We start from the raw sequence: 14,615 nt of genomic DNA, 5'->3' as shown, positions 1-14,615 counted from the left end.
AACTGCCCTTCCCTGCTGCAACCCACCTTCTCCGCCAGGACCAGCCTCCTCCGCGCTGCACCAAGCTGCAGGACCCCCAGGCCTCACTGCGCAGAGTGGCCAGAATGATCAGAATTAATGGATACAAAAAGTCCTCTACATCAAATGAGCCCTGTATCTGATACTTACTCAGCTTAGGCCAAAAGAAGAAATATAGTTGGATTTTATGAAGATGAACATACTGGGATAAAATTAACAAGGAAAGTTTCTGTTTCTGTTTTGTTTTGTTTTTTTTCATTGAAAAAGGCTTCTCTTATTTTTTTGTTCACTCTCACCTGAGGATATTTTTCCACTGATTTTTAGAGAGAGTGGAAGGGAGGGGGAGAGACACAGAGAGAGAAACATTGATGTGAGAGAGACATATCAGTTGGTTGCCTCCTGCACACACACCCCAGTGACAAGGGCCAGGGATTGAGCCTGCAACTTAGGTACGTGCCTTTGACTAGAATCAAACCCAGGACTCTTCAGTCTGAGGGCCTATGCTCTATCCACTGAGCCAAACCAGCCAGGGTCAAAGGCTCCTTTTTCTATCAGTCTTGCAGGAGACACACATCAATTCATTCAGTAATTTTTATTGAATTTATTGGGTTGACGTTGATAATAAAATACAGGTTCCAGGTACACAATTCTACAATACATCACCTGTATATTGTATTGTGTGTTGACCACCCCAAGTCAAGTCTCCTTCCATCCCATTTATCCCCCTTTACCTTCTCCTACTCCCTCCGTACCTTCCCTCTGGTAATCACCATATTGTTGTCTGTGTCCAGGAGTCTTTCTTTTGTTTCTTTGCTTAGTTTCTCACCTTTCTCATCCAGCCCCTAACTCCCTCCCCTCTGACAGCTGTCAGTCTGTTCTCTGTGTCCATAAGTATGTCTCCACTTTGTTAATTTATTTTGTTCACTAGATTCCACATATTAGTGAAATCATATGGTGCTTGCCCTTCCCTGACTGGCTAATTTCACTTCAGCATAATAATCTCCAGGTCCAACTATTCTGTTGCAAAAGGTAAGATTGCCTTCTTTTTGTGTGGCTGAGTAGTATTCTCTTGTGTAAAAGCCCCACAGCTGTTTTTATCCAGTCATCTACTCATAGGCACTTGGGCCGATTCCAAATCTTGTAAATATTGTAAAGATTGCTGCAATGAATGATTTTGAATGGCATCCTGAAAATGAGCATTGTAAATAGCAAAGTATAAATAATGCTGAATAAGACAGTCAAGGGTCTTGCATTTATAAAACATTGACTTAAGGCAGGAGAATTTAAATTTCGTTTTATTAATTTATTTACTACTTATTACTTCTAAGTGTTATGATGAAAATGTATAGTTAGATGCCAGCACATAGGAAGAAGACAAAAAATAACCAACAACAAAAAACAGCCTCACAAAACAGTAACACCTAATTTAAACCACTAAAACTCTTTTCTCATTGAGCAATTTTATTAAACCCATTGTTTTGAAAAAATGGAGCTTTAGGTAAAATAAATGTAATTGACATGGAGGCAGATGCTACTATGCCCATATCTCTCTGGGACATACCCATGAATAGAGAAAGTGTATAAAAAGACCCTCTTTGTAAAACAGTAAAGCAAACATATTAATACTCTGCCTTAGTTTGAAGAGAAAAAGATTAATAATCACTGTATCCTACATTCAATTTAGGTAAAAATATAGGTAAAGAAATACGCAGAAGTGTACTGGGAGGCTCCACAGAACACTTGTCAAAGTAACAGAATGTGAGCTCTCAATATCTCTAAACAAAAACTTTTTGAGTGAATACGCTTTCACCGAAGATATAACTTCCTGCCAACTGCTTTCCTCAGGGCACCTTTCACATCCTTATTCCTTAAACTATAGATCAGTGGGTTTAACATGGGGATGACAACTGTGTAGAAAACAGAAGCCACTTTGTTCATGTCCATGGTGTTACTCAAGCTGGGTTGGAAATACACTAAAAAGAGCGTACCAAAAAATACCCCCACAGCGGTTAGGTGGGAAGCACAGGTAGAGAAGGCTTTACGTCTGCCCTCTGCTGAGTTCATTCTAAGGATAGTAGCTATGATGTAGCTGTAGGAGAGGAGGACAGTGATGATGCTGGACCCCACAACACAGCTACAGGAAAGGGTCAATGCTATTTCAATGATGCTTGTATCTGAGGAGGAGAGGGCTAGTAAGGGTGGGAAGTCACAGAAGAAGTGATTGATGACATTGGAATTGCAGAATGACAATAGAGTTGTGCAATAGGAGAAGATGGTCATATCCACCAAACCTGCAATGTAGGCAATGGCCACGAGCTGGATGCAGACACTCCTGGACATGGTAGTTGTATAAAGAAGTGGATTACAAATGGCTACGTAACGGTCATATGCCATGACAGACAGCATGACACATTCCGCAGCTGCAAAGAACCCGAAAATAAACATCTGAACAACACATACATTATATGGAATCCTCTTTAGCTCAGATAAAAAATCAACCAGCATCTTGGGAGCGACAGTGGAGGAGTAGCAGACATCACAGAAAGACAGGTTGCTCAGGAAATAATACATGGGCGTGTGGAGTCTGGGGTCCATGTTGATCAGCAGGATCATCCCTAGATTGGCGATCACGGTGATGCCATAAACCAGCAGGAAGAGCACAAAGAGCCCCCGCTGCACATCCTGTCTGCCAGAAAGTCCTAGGAGTATGAAGTCAGCAAACACAGTGCAGTTCTCAGCAGCCATCACTCAGGTCTGGAAACCCCTTTGTGTTAAAGAAGGAAGAGGAAGTGGGGTTCATATCATATAACTATTTTTCAGTAACTAGAAGAGATAAACATTGCTAAATACATTTTAGTTAAAATGACTCTCCTTGAAACATACCCAATTTATTACAAATTGTGGAAGTGGTTATGCTAATAATATTACCCACATTTGTATTGCACTTGATAGAGTTTGCAGTGTAGTTTCATTAAAAATCAATCATGCTATTTTCACACCAACCCATGCAGTACTTATGATAATTTTTACTACTTCTATCTTATATTAAGAACTTGATGTCCTCAATGTTCTGTATAGGTAATAGCTCTTAAAATTATTTGGTCCAGATAACCCACATATTCTGACAAGATTTTAGTGTTATAGAACTATTCTTTCCTATAATAGAGAAGTGTAGTTAGTGAGAGGTTCATGTAATGAATGCATTACTTTGTTATTTCTTCATTAATCCAATTGTGAAGCAGAGAGAGTGATTACGGGTTCCTACATATAACATTCCCCAATACCCCATCAGCCCCTCAGGTCCTATCCAGCCTTAACAAACAAGGGATAGAAATGGTCTGTGATCCAGGACCCAGTGGAGCAGTGAGGGTGGTGCTTGCTGCAGTAGTTTTGGAGGATCCGGAGAATGATATGTTAGGGTTCACAGTCAGGAATATGCCACCGCTAAACATGCCTCTTCTGACAGCAGCTGTTGCTCAGGGGAAGTGATGGAAACCTTTTGGGATACTATTGCACAGGTGACCTAGAAGAAAGAAAGAGAGGATGGACTACCATGTGAATCCTTCAACTCTAATTTACTGGAGTCCACATAATCTATTATTCACCAACAGATCCGATCTCTAAGACATTTAAAAATACTCACTGGTGCACAATTCCATTATTTTAGAAAGATTCATATCTAAAGTATATCCTCACACCACTTCCCTAAAAATTATAATTTTGTTTTCATTGACTCTTATTTCATGGGAAGATCTCCAAATTTGGCCTCCCTTTGGGGGTATTGGTGGTTTTTGGGAGGCCAATGGAATTCTCCATCCCACTGCCATATTTTACCCAATCAATTATCCTGTATAGTAAAAGCTTAATATGCTAAGTGTCTGACCGATTAGTTGACCCTTTGGTTGACCACTTGACCGGTCGATATGATGCGCAGTGACCACCAGTGGGCAGACGCTCCGACTGGTAGGTTAGCTTGCTGCTGGGGTCTGGCCAATCCGGACTGGGTGAGAGGCCAGACACACCCTGAAGCCCTCCTGTAGTCCCTCCCTGACCAGCTGGCCTGATTGGAAGTGGGTGAGATGGCCCTGATCGGCCCCAATTGCTGGCCAGGACAAGGGACCCCACCTGTGCACAAATTTGTGCACCGGGCCTCTAGTGTGCAAGAATAATATCGTGTGTGACCGCCTACATTTTGTGGTAATATAAAGTGGAGTTGAGGGTAGATGAATGTGAGAAGAAAAAATTCTGAATAAGAATCTATTGATCAATATGCAAGATTCCAAACCCTTGGTCTCAAGTTCTCTAGGCATGACAACAAGAAATATTTTCCATGTAAAAATGAATCTATTTCAGAAAATGTACAAAATCAGAAGTTAGAATTTTTAAATAATTAAAAATGAGCTACCATCTCCCAAATCCATCCTGACATTTCATTGTGATTATATCTCTGTACATGTGTTTATATTAAATAAATAAAATATATCTGTATCTACATGACTTTCCTGATATCACTGGTGTCCTTAAGCCTAATACTAAGTGAACAATTGTCTATGGAAAGTCTTTCTTCCAGAAAATTATTGTCTGATCCTGAGAGATGGCCATTATCATATAAGGGCATGACAATGCTACCAAGGAAACCAGGTTTAATTAAGGCTCCCTGTTGCATGAAACAGGAAAAGAAGGCATTGTAGGTTGCCAAAAATACCTCTGTACTATAAGCAATTAAGTTTTTTAACAACATAAAAATAATGATTTAATTAAACAGTCTGTGAATCTAGGATTCTTTACTCATTTCAAAAGCATATCTTGAAATTCTATTGTCTAAAATAAACTGCCAAAGATTTAAAATTAAAAATAAATTTCTGCAGTTGTCTACAATCTGGTAGTAGATAATCCTCGCTTTTATAAAAACTTTTAAATGTATATATAGATTTATGTTTATTTATACTTTTTGAAGTCATTTACTTATTTTTTTACTGTACTCCCTACACTATATCTACTATTGGATTTTATGCATTTCCTTTGTGTTAATAAATTGATAGGCAATTAGTATTTTAGGGTGCGTACACTGGCTACATATTTTCTCTGCATTAAGCATGTTTTGATGTAACTCATTTTTGAATTTCCTCATCTAAGTTTATTAAAATAATTTCAATGAATTAGAATTGTTAGGGCAAAGGATATTCAAAATTTATATTTTGATTAAAAACTAGCTTTCCCCCTAATTGTAGATATTCCTCATCAATCTGTCTCCCAGTGTTCAGTTATGAGAGTTAAAACTGCACAACACAGCCCTAACCTGTTTGGCTCAGAGCGTCGACCTGCGGACTCAAGGATCCCAGGTTCGATTCTGGTCAAGGGCATGTACCTTGGTTGCGGGCACATGCCCAGTGGGAGTGTGCAGGAGGCAGCTGATCGATGTTTCTAACTCTCTATCCCTCTCCCTTCCTTTCTGTAAAAAATCAATAAAATATATTTTTTTAAAAAAACACACAACAACAACTGTACAACACTATTCAAAACTGAAAAACATTAGATGTCAGTGTTTTTACTCTGTGACGGTGTGATATTTCAGATAAATTATTCTGTCATTGTTTAGCACAATCATCATAAATGCTGAATCCTTGATCATCATTTGTATTATTTCATTTTTTCCCCCAGTTTCCTTGGATTATAGTCTCTCTGTTACTGGTTTCTAAGAGCTTGTTTATGACTAAAGATGTTAACCATTTGTTAGTCATTGCAGATGAAATACCATGCGTTCTTTGTTATTATTTTATTGTGGTGTTTTACTTTTTGGTTGTATCAAAGTTGTATATTAAATATAATCATGTTTTTTTTTAAAAAAAGCAAATAAATTTTCAGAATGAAAACAGCCCTACACTAAACTCTGAACTAATAAAAGAACATTAGCATTTCAGAGACAGTCTAAAGCTTTAATATGTGTCCAATATGATAGGTAGATTTGTGTTTTCACTAAAGAAAAAGACTGATTTTATCACTGACAATGGTACTGCATATATTAGTAAATGATAAAAATTATTTTTTATTTTATTACTTTATATTTATTGTTGACAATATTTCAGATATCTCCCTTCCTTCCCCCTCCCTTTGCACACCTAATTGAAACTTTTTATGCTACTGTTTTCGTGTGTGGCATTTTAGTGTTTAATGAAACCTGAAACATATTTAGCAGGATTATGTTATCACTCATATTCCCTGGTTTGTGGAAGCACTTAGGACCCATTTGTATGACTGACCTTTGACAAAAGGACAAAACCATTTTCAAGCCAAAGAGATGTGATAAAAAGAAGTGAAAACAAAATAAAATGCGGAAGTTTACCTATCTTTTTATTTTAAGCTACCTTTCCAATTTAAATGAAAATAAGTAAAGGAAAAACAAATGTTCTTGAGATGTATATGATTCTGTCTTTTTTTCTATGAAAATCACTATGCTTATGGTGTATTTGCTGATATATGAAAATTTGAATGTGGACAGTTGTCTAATTTTTATATTTTCTTGACTTAAAAACTATGATATGGATTAACATATTGATATTTTAAAATGTATTATATCTATTATTATTTGCAAAACACAAGAGAAAACCTTAAATTTACATGTACAGTGCTATCTCTTGTAGAGTGAGAAAAAGTAATGGTTTACTTATCAACATTTATTAAAATATAAATCAGATATTTAACTTTCTTATACTAATGACAAATGAGGTCAGACAAATTCACACAGATCTAACAAAGAAATATCACTGTTTGGCCATTAAAGTGAAAAATTTATTTAACTGAGTAAGCAGATATGAAATGAATCATTAACCAAATTCCCAAATCTTTATTCTTCATTTTTCCAAAAGTAAGGTTTTTCTTTGCCCTACATTCTTTAAAGTAAGCCATTTAGAAACCTACCTGAAATGAGCAAGTCTTTCTGTCCTTATCTCTGGTACTTCAATAGTAGGCAGATTGCATTTTATTTCTACCTCAGTGACTGTTGGGACAAATCTCTAAAGCCTCGGCCTCCACTCCTCTGTGTTGTGAGAATATGATTAATTAGATTCCGCTTCTGTGTTTTCCCCTGTGAATGCTGCAACAACTTTAGCAAAGGCTCAACTTTAATCCTTCACTCCCTTGACTAAATTGGTCAGTATCAGACTTTTACCAGACTTTATTTGAATGCTGTGCTTTCATGGCCACCATGGGTCTACATTTTCCCCCTGTGAAAGCAGATGTCTAATGAAATTAGATTTTGATCTGCTTTTCATTGTTTATCCTGTTTCTTCCACTTCTGAAACACCTCCTTCACTTCTCACTTAGAAATATGGTCATCTCACATATTTCTATCTTTATTAGTTATTGTTGGATTCCTTCCCACAAGTACACATCAACTGCCCTCATTGCAAGAATTTTTTTTGACTGTGTAAGGGTAGCAAACTTTTTCCTTCTTCTCTTCTGTTTTCTTTGACTGGCCTAATAGGAAATTGGCATCACACAAATTAACAGGAGAAAGACAAATAGAATTTTGCATGGAGAGGGGACCCATACCAAATGTGAGATTCAAAGAGGTGACCAAAGATGCAGTTTATAGACCTTTTAGACAAGTACACAACAAATGTGTGAAAAATTGAGGAACTGACAAGACAAAGGGGTTTAGGGTTGGGATAGTGAAGAAGTAACAAGTTTTATTTACACAACTTTCTGTGCTTGAAATTCCCATCTCTGGTGATAAGAAAGCAAATAGAAATTGTTGAAAATTGAATACCAATATGAATACTACATTGTTCTTTTTTATTTTAAACTAGAGGCCTGGTGCACAAAATTCGGGCACTGGAGAGGGGGTATCCCTCGGCCCAGCCCGCACCCTCTCCAATCTGGGACCCCTCGGGGGATGTCCAACTGCAAGGGATGTAAACCTGCAGTCGGACATCCCTCTCGCAATCCAGAACCACTGGCTCCTAACCACTTGCCTGCCTGCCTGATTGCCCCTAATCATTTCTGCCTGCCAGCCTGATTGTCCCTTAATCGCTCCCCTGCCAGCCTGATTGACACCTAACTGCTTCCCTGCCAGCCTGATCGCCCCAACTGCCCTCCCCTGCAGTCACAGTTGCCCCCCAACTGCCCTCCCCTGCTGGCCATCTTGTGACAATGTGGGGGTGGCCATCTTGTGATGACATGGGAGCGGCCATCTTTTGATGTGAGGGTGTGAGGGTCAATTTGCATATTACCACTTTATTATATAGGATACATACTTTTATTAATAAATTTCCTTTACAACTGAAACTTTATAAATTGGGCATTTTAGTTTTTTTTCTGTAATTTTAACTAATACAATGCTGTGAACATCTCAAGGGAGATGGAGTCCTTTCTTCCAGTGACATTAGAGAATGCCCTACTCCTTTACTCCCAACCTTCATTTACCCAGCTTCTTAGAGTTGTCAATAAGACCATAGCTGTTCATCAGAATAAGGAAAGAAGGGAAATCCACAGGCTGATGGGAAGACTCTGAAGTGCAATGTAAATCTAGAGCTGCTGATCCTGGGGATGCCTGCTGATATAATTGGGGCAGAGTGAGGAGAAATAGAGGATCTGAGAAGTTCTCTACTTCAAATGATCCCTGCTCCTAATACTTAGCTGAGGCCAAATGAAGCATACAGATGAATCTCTGTAAGATGACGTACTAGAATCAAATAAAACATATGAGGTTTTTAAAAAAATTTACCAAAGCTCTAAAATAAAATAAAATATAAAATAAAAAGGAATTTTTTGGAGGATGAATGTACCAAGGCTCAAATGCATCACTTTTGTAGGGAACAGTCATTTATTATTCAACATATGTTTTAAAATGTCATGCGGAAGCTGAACATTATAAATAGCCAAGTAGAAATATTGTGAATCAGGCAGAAAAGGGACTTGCATTTATGGGTTTGAGTTGGAGCAGTTTTTAAATTTTTTCTTATACATTTATTTAGTACTTATATATTTCTTAACTATGTCCCATCTCAATTTGCTAGGTTTAAAATGTGCTTTATATATTTATTTTGGATCCATATTTTCCTTGAATATCTCTGAAATTTGCTTCCTGTTGCTTTAAAAATGTTGCTTCTTCCCAACCCAATTAACTTTTACGTCCCACTGTTTTATTTTACCCAAACCTATTATCTTTCACATAATATAAAACATGTCCTCTTCTGTTCTGTGAGTGTATATAAAAGTGAGTTGAAGGTAGATGAAAAAAAGCTAAGGAAAATCTGAATTATGGTCTAGTAATCAATGTGCAGGTGTCCAAACTCTTGGTATAATCTCATTTATATATTGCTTCTAGGAGCACATCTTTGTAAACAATTAGATCACTTAAAAATGAAGATTTTTTATATTTCTCCCACAGGCTTATTTCGCTTAGCATAATGCTGGGGAGAGGTCAATGGGGAAAAAGGAAACTTATGTAATACTTTATACAATAAAGAATTTAAACAAAAAAATGAAGATTTTAAAGATTATGTAAAAGTATATGTAAAAGATTTAAAACAAACAAGCAAAAAATATTTGGCTTCCTCCACAATCCATGCTTGCTGTCTCCTATATTCCCCTTTATCTATGTATATATGCATTTAAAATATATAGATGCAAGAAATTAAAAGTTTGTATATTATTTCATACATGCATTTGATTTTATAACATGTTTTCCAGTAGATAAAGGAAAAGAAATAAACAAATCTAAACTAGAAATGATAAAAACATTAGTCTCTGCCTCAGTACCAAATTAGTTGCATCCAGCTCTGTGTGCAGGAGGGCCCAGCGCTGTCTCCTGACTGAGCTTGATTATTGCAACATCTCTGTCTGCTCCAGGGTGCTGACCACTTGGACTTTCAAGAATAAGTGACAGAGCCCTAGCTGGTTTGGCTCAATGGATAGAGCGTCAGGTTCAATTCTGGCCAAGGGCACATGCCTGGGTTGTGGGCTCGATCCCCAGTATGGGGGGTGCAGGAGGCAGCCAATCAATGATTCTCTCTCATCATTGATGTTTCTATCTCTCTCTCCATCTCCCTTCCTCTCTAAAATCAGTAAAGTATATTAAAAAAAGAATAAGTGACAGATATAATAATGTGTTTTATTGTCCAATATTTCAGACACAAAAGTTGACTGGGAAAGAAATACAGACCTTTTAGGAATTGTTTAGTTTTGTCCCTATCTACTGCCTACCCAATATTATATTTATTTGACATAGCAAAATGAGTCCAATCAATAAGTATTCCTGTGCCCTGGTTGATGTGGTTCAGTTGGTTGGGTATCCTCCCATGTAGAATAATCTCAGGCAAAATTCAGTGAAATTAATATATTTTCAATTTTTGGAAAATTGCTCTTAGTGACCAGTTTTAATGTCTTTTCATAATGTATTGCCCTTGTGTGTGTGATGATCCCAATACCAAAGCACCAAATGTACTCCTGTGGGAGTTATAGCTAAGGCAAATCTCAAACCTCCTAACTAATTGCTAGCAATTTACCATCAGATAAACATAAGAAAATGCTACATTATGGTACTAGTGAACAGTTGCCACTCTTCCTTTCTCTCTCTAATGCTGGTGTCTTTTTTATACTGTTTTGAATATAGAATAATACATTAATTCATCTAAATATACTTCGGAGATAAGAAAGTCAAAACCCAGGAAAATATAAAAACTGACAGAAAATTGCATACATCATGAGAACAGAAAGATTTAGTTAAAAGTTTTTCAATCTCTATCCCTGGTTTTCTTATACTTTCAAATAAATAGCAATGTTTCTTTTAAAAGAGTGGGTACATGACTAGGAAAAAATAACACTAACTTGAGAAGATATTGGTACCCCATGTTCATAATAGCATCTCTATATATAAAAGGCTAATATGCTGTGCCCGACCGTCCTACCCGTCACTATGATGTGCACTGACCACCATGGGGTGGACACTCAGTGCAGGAGCTGCCGTGACATGTACTGGTCATTTACAGAGAAACGGCACCACAGACCTGGCGCCCACAAAGCAACACTTGGCTTCCCCCAAGTGGGACACAGGCCCCATCACCACCCTGGAGTGACAGCCTACTAAATCGCAGATCCCATGGAGCAAAATGTGGCCCACAGCCCAGCCCAGCCCAGAAATGGTGACTGTGGGCGCTGGGTAATGACGTCACATAGCAACACCCAGCTTCCACTCCCTAGCGACTAGCCTCCTTGCAGTTTCTTCAGCCCAGGAACAGGACTTGCTTTATAGGCAGGTGCAAACATTTCACACTTTAACCAAATGTCTTCCTGTGCCTCATCTCATTTGACCCTCACAGAAGTCCTGGAGCAGGTAGATAGGAGACTTGGTGGAATCCTATTTTCTTTTCATTAGCCAGAAAATGGACATTTAGAAAGCTTAGAAACTAACCTGACTGAAGAGAAGTAAGAAATGGTGGACCTTGAAAATGACTGTAGGTTTTCTCCCTGCACAGAATATAGTCAATCACTACTGCAGTTAAATATTTTAACCTTTGTTCTCCCTGTGTGACCTATAATAATCTGCTTCATGTTGAAATTTACTGCTGTATTGCTGACAATTACCTGAAAGAGAAGTTGGGGTGCTTCACGGGGGTGGAAAACGTTTAGCTAAATCAGAAAGCAGGTATAATTAAGCAAGTTTATCATAATAATAAAAAGCTAATATGCAAATGGTCATCACGCCATCACACGTAACAACTGAACAGTAGGAGTTGGAGCTTGATGGGGGATGCGAGGCTTGCATCTCTGTCAAGCCCCGCCCTCGCATCCCAGCCTCACATCCCCTGCCAAGTCTGGCGGGGCGTGACGGGAGACCTGAGGCTGCGTAACCCACCCAACGAGCCTTGATGGGGGTGGGCTGGCTGGGTATGGGTCTCAAGCGATTTCGAGGCATGGGGGTTGCCAGGAACTTGACTCTGGGTCCTGTGGCACCCCAGACTCTGACAGGAGGGAGATTTTCATATACATTTTACTAATTTTCTTTCATCTCTGACACTTCTATTATAGAGAAAGGGCAAATAGCAATATTGAAATATTTCCTCTAATTAATTCCCTTTTAATGTGTATGAATTTCATGCACTGGGCCACTAGTCTATATATATAAAGCTCTCGCTGGTGCCAATCACACACGTGTGTTTTAATCTGTCATTGTGAATTGTGAATTTGCTACATTATGGTACTAGTGAACTGTTACCACTCTTCCTTTCTCTCTCTAATGCTGGTATCTTTTTTATACTATTTTGAATATAGAATAATACATTGATTCATCTAAATATACTTCGGAGATAAGAAAGTCAAAACCCAGGAAAATATATTTAAAACATAGTAAAATATTTTTATTTTGTCTTAAAACTGTGTTCAATAAGTAAAATAACCAGCTGAAAATTGCATGTTTTAATGTGTTATTTCATTCTTATGCTGTTTTAAGCACATAACATTAAGTGCACTTTATACATTAAAGGGATATATATGAAAAACCTAAATGAAAAACCTTGTATAACCTATAACTCTGTCCTCCAGAAAGCAGAGAGAACCTCCATATTTCTACAATAAATGAATGAATACTCTGAAAACCTGAAATTGTATAATGTTTTTCATAACTAGATTAGTAGATAATGGATAATAGTACAAACATCATGTACAATAACTTATTTTAAGTTATTAAAATAGATTTTAGCATTGCTTAACATCCAACCATAAAGTAATGACCACTATTGAAATCGTGTTTAGAATACAGTTTCAGTTTATTTCACAGATACACAGAGAATCATTTTAACTCATTGCAAATGAAATACTAATGTAAATATTATTTTGTTCTTTGTTTTATTTCATTGAACATAAATTATTGTTAATAACCTAGGGCATTTCAGTTTTCTAAACAAATTTTGTTAATCACTCTGGGCATTTTATGTTTTTAATTAATTAGTATATTCTATGAAAATGTAAAGTGAGATAAAGTTCTTTTTTTCTAGTAGCCATTAGAGTAGGTCAAGATCCTTTACCACCCACTTCATTCATGCAGTTTCTGTATAATTGTCAAGAGCATGTATCTATTCTCCAGAGTGAGGGCAAGAAGGGAAAAACACAGTATGACGTGAAGAATAACAAGTGCAATATAAATCTAGAACTGCTGCCCTGTCCAGGTGGCTCAGTTGGTTGGAGTGTCCTCCCATGTGCCAGATGATGGTCACAGGTTCAAGTCTTGGTCAGGGCACACACCTAGGTTGAGGATTCCATGCCTAGTCAGAACACATATGGAAGGCAACCAGTTGATGTATCTCTTTCACATGGGTCTCTCTCTCTCTCTCTCTCTCTCTCTCTCTCTCTCTCTCTCAAATCAATTAAAATAATTTAAAATCTAGAACTGCTGATCCTGATGATCCTTGGGACAGAATGATCAGAATTAACAGGTCCAAAAAGTTCTTTACATAAAATAATTTCTTATCTGATACTCAGCTTAGGCCAAAGGTGAATTTTGTGAATATGAACATATTAGAATAAAATAAAGAAAGTTCTTTTTCTTCTTCATTGATAAAACTCCTTTTTATTTTTTTGTTAATCCTCACTGAGGATATTTTCCCATTGATTTTTAGAGAGAGTGGAAGGGAGGGGGAGAGACAGAGAGAAACAACTATGTGAGAGAGACACATCACTTGGTTGCCTCCCACACTCACCCCAGAGACCATGGCGAGGGATGGAGCCTGCAACAAGGTCCAAGGGCTGACACTCTATCCACTGAGCCAAAGCAGCTAGTGCCAAAGGCTCCTTTTTATATCAGCCTTGCAGGGGACATACATGCATTCCTTCAATAATTTTTAATTGAATTTAGTGGGTTGACGTTGGTTAATAAAATACAGGTCTCAGGTATACAGTTCTACAATACATCTGCTATACTAGTATATTGTATTGTGCGTTTACCATCCCAGGTCAAGTCTCCTTCCATCTCATTTATCCTCCCTTTATCCTCTCCTACCCTCTCCACCCTGATCCTCTGGTAATCACCATACTGTTGTCTGGTCCATGAGCCTTTCCTTTTTTTATTTGCTTAATCGCTCATCCTCTGCATCCAGCCCCCAACTCTGTCCCCTCTGACAGCTGTTTGTTCTGTGTCCATGAATCTGTTTCCATTTAGTTGGTTTATTTTGTTCACTAGATTCCATATGTACTGGTAAGTGAAATCATGTGGTACTTGCCTTTCTCTGATAGGCTTGTTTCACTTAGCATAATAATCTCCTGTCCTATTGTTGTTGCAAAAGGTAGTATTATCTTCTGTTGTGTGTGTATGTGGCTGAGTAGTATTACACTGTGTAAATGTACCACAGCTGTTTTATCTACTCACCTACTAATGGGAACTTGGCCTGCTTCCAAATCTCGGCTATTTGTAAACATTGCTGCAATGAAAGTTTTTGAATGGCATCCTGAAAATGGACATAGTAAATAGCAAAGTAGAAATAATGGTGAACACGTCAGGCGAAGGCTTTGCACTTATAAACCTTTGAGTTAGGGCAAGAAAATTTAATTTTATATTATTATTTATTTACTACTTATTACTTCTAAGTGTTATGATGTAAAAT

At 37.6% G+C, this 14,615-nt stretch overlaps 1 protein-coding gene across 1 annotated transcript; it reads right to left on the bottom strand.

Moving 5' to 3' along the window:
* Nucleotides 1–1,824: 1,824 nt before the first annotated feature.
* Nucleotides 1,825–2,763, bottom strand: LOC132241943 (olfactory receptor 1052-like). The gene has a single exon (XM_059710893.1). It carries the CDS (start codon nucleotides 2,761–2,763, stop codon nucleotides 1,825–1,827), a length of 939 nt encoding a protein of 312 aa, XP_059566876.1.
* Nucleotides 2,764–14,615: the final 11,852 nt, after the last annotated feature.

Source organism: Myotis daubentonii, chromosome 9 (assembly GCF_963259705.1).
Source record: "Myotis daubentonii chromosome 9, mMyoDau2.1, whole genome shotgun sequence".
In the NCBI taxonomy this organism is placed as follows: Eukaryota; Metazoa; Chordata; class Mammalia; order Chiroptera; family Vespertilionidae; genus Myotis; species Myotis daubentonii.
This window is presented reverse-complemented; position numbering and strand designations above follow the sequence as displayed.

Coding starts and splice junctions, on each gene's coding strand:
- LOC132241943 (XM_059710893.1), bottom strand. CDS start 2,763: ATGGCTGCTGAGAACTGCACTGTGTTTGCTGACTTCATACTCCTAGGA.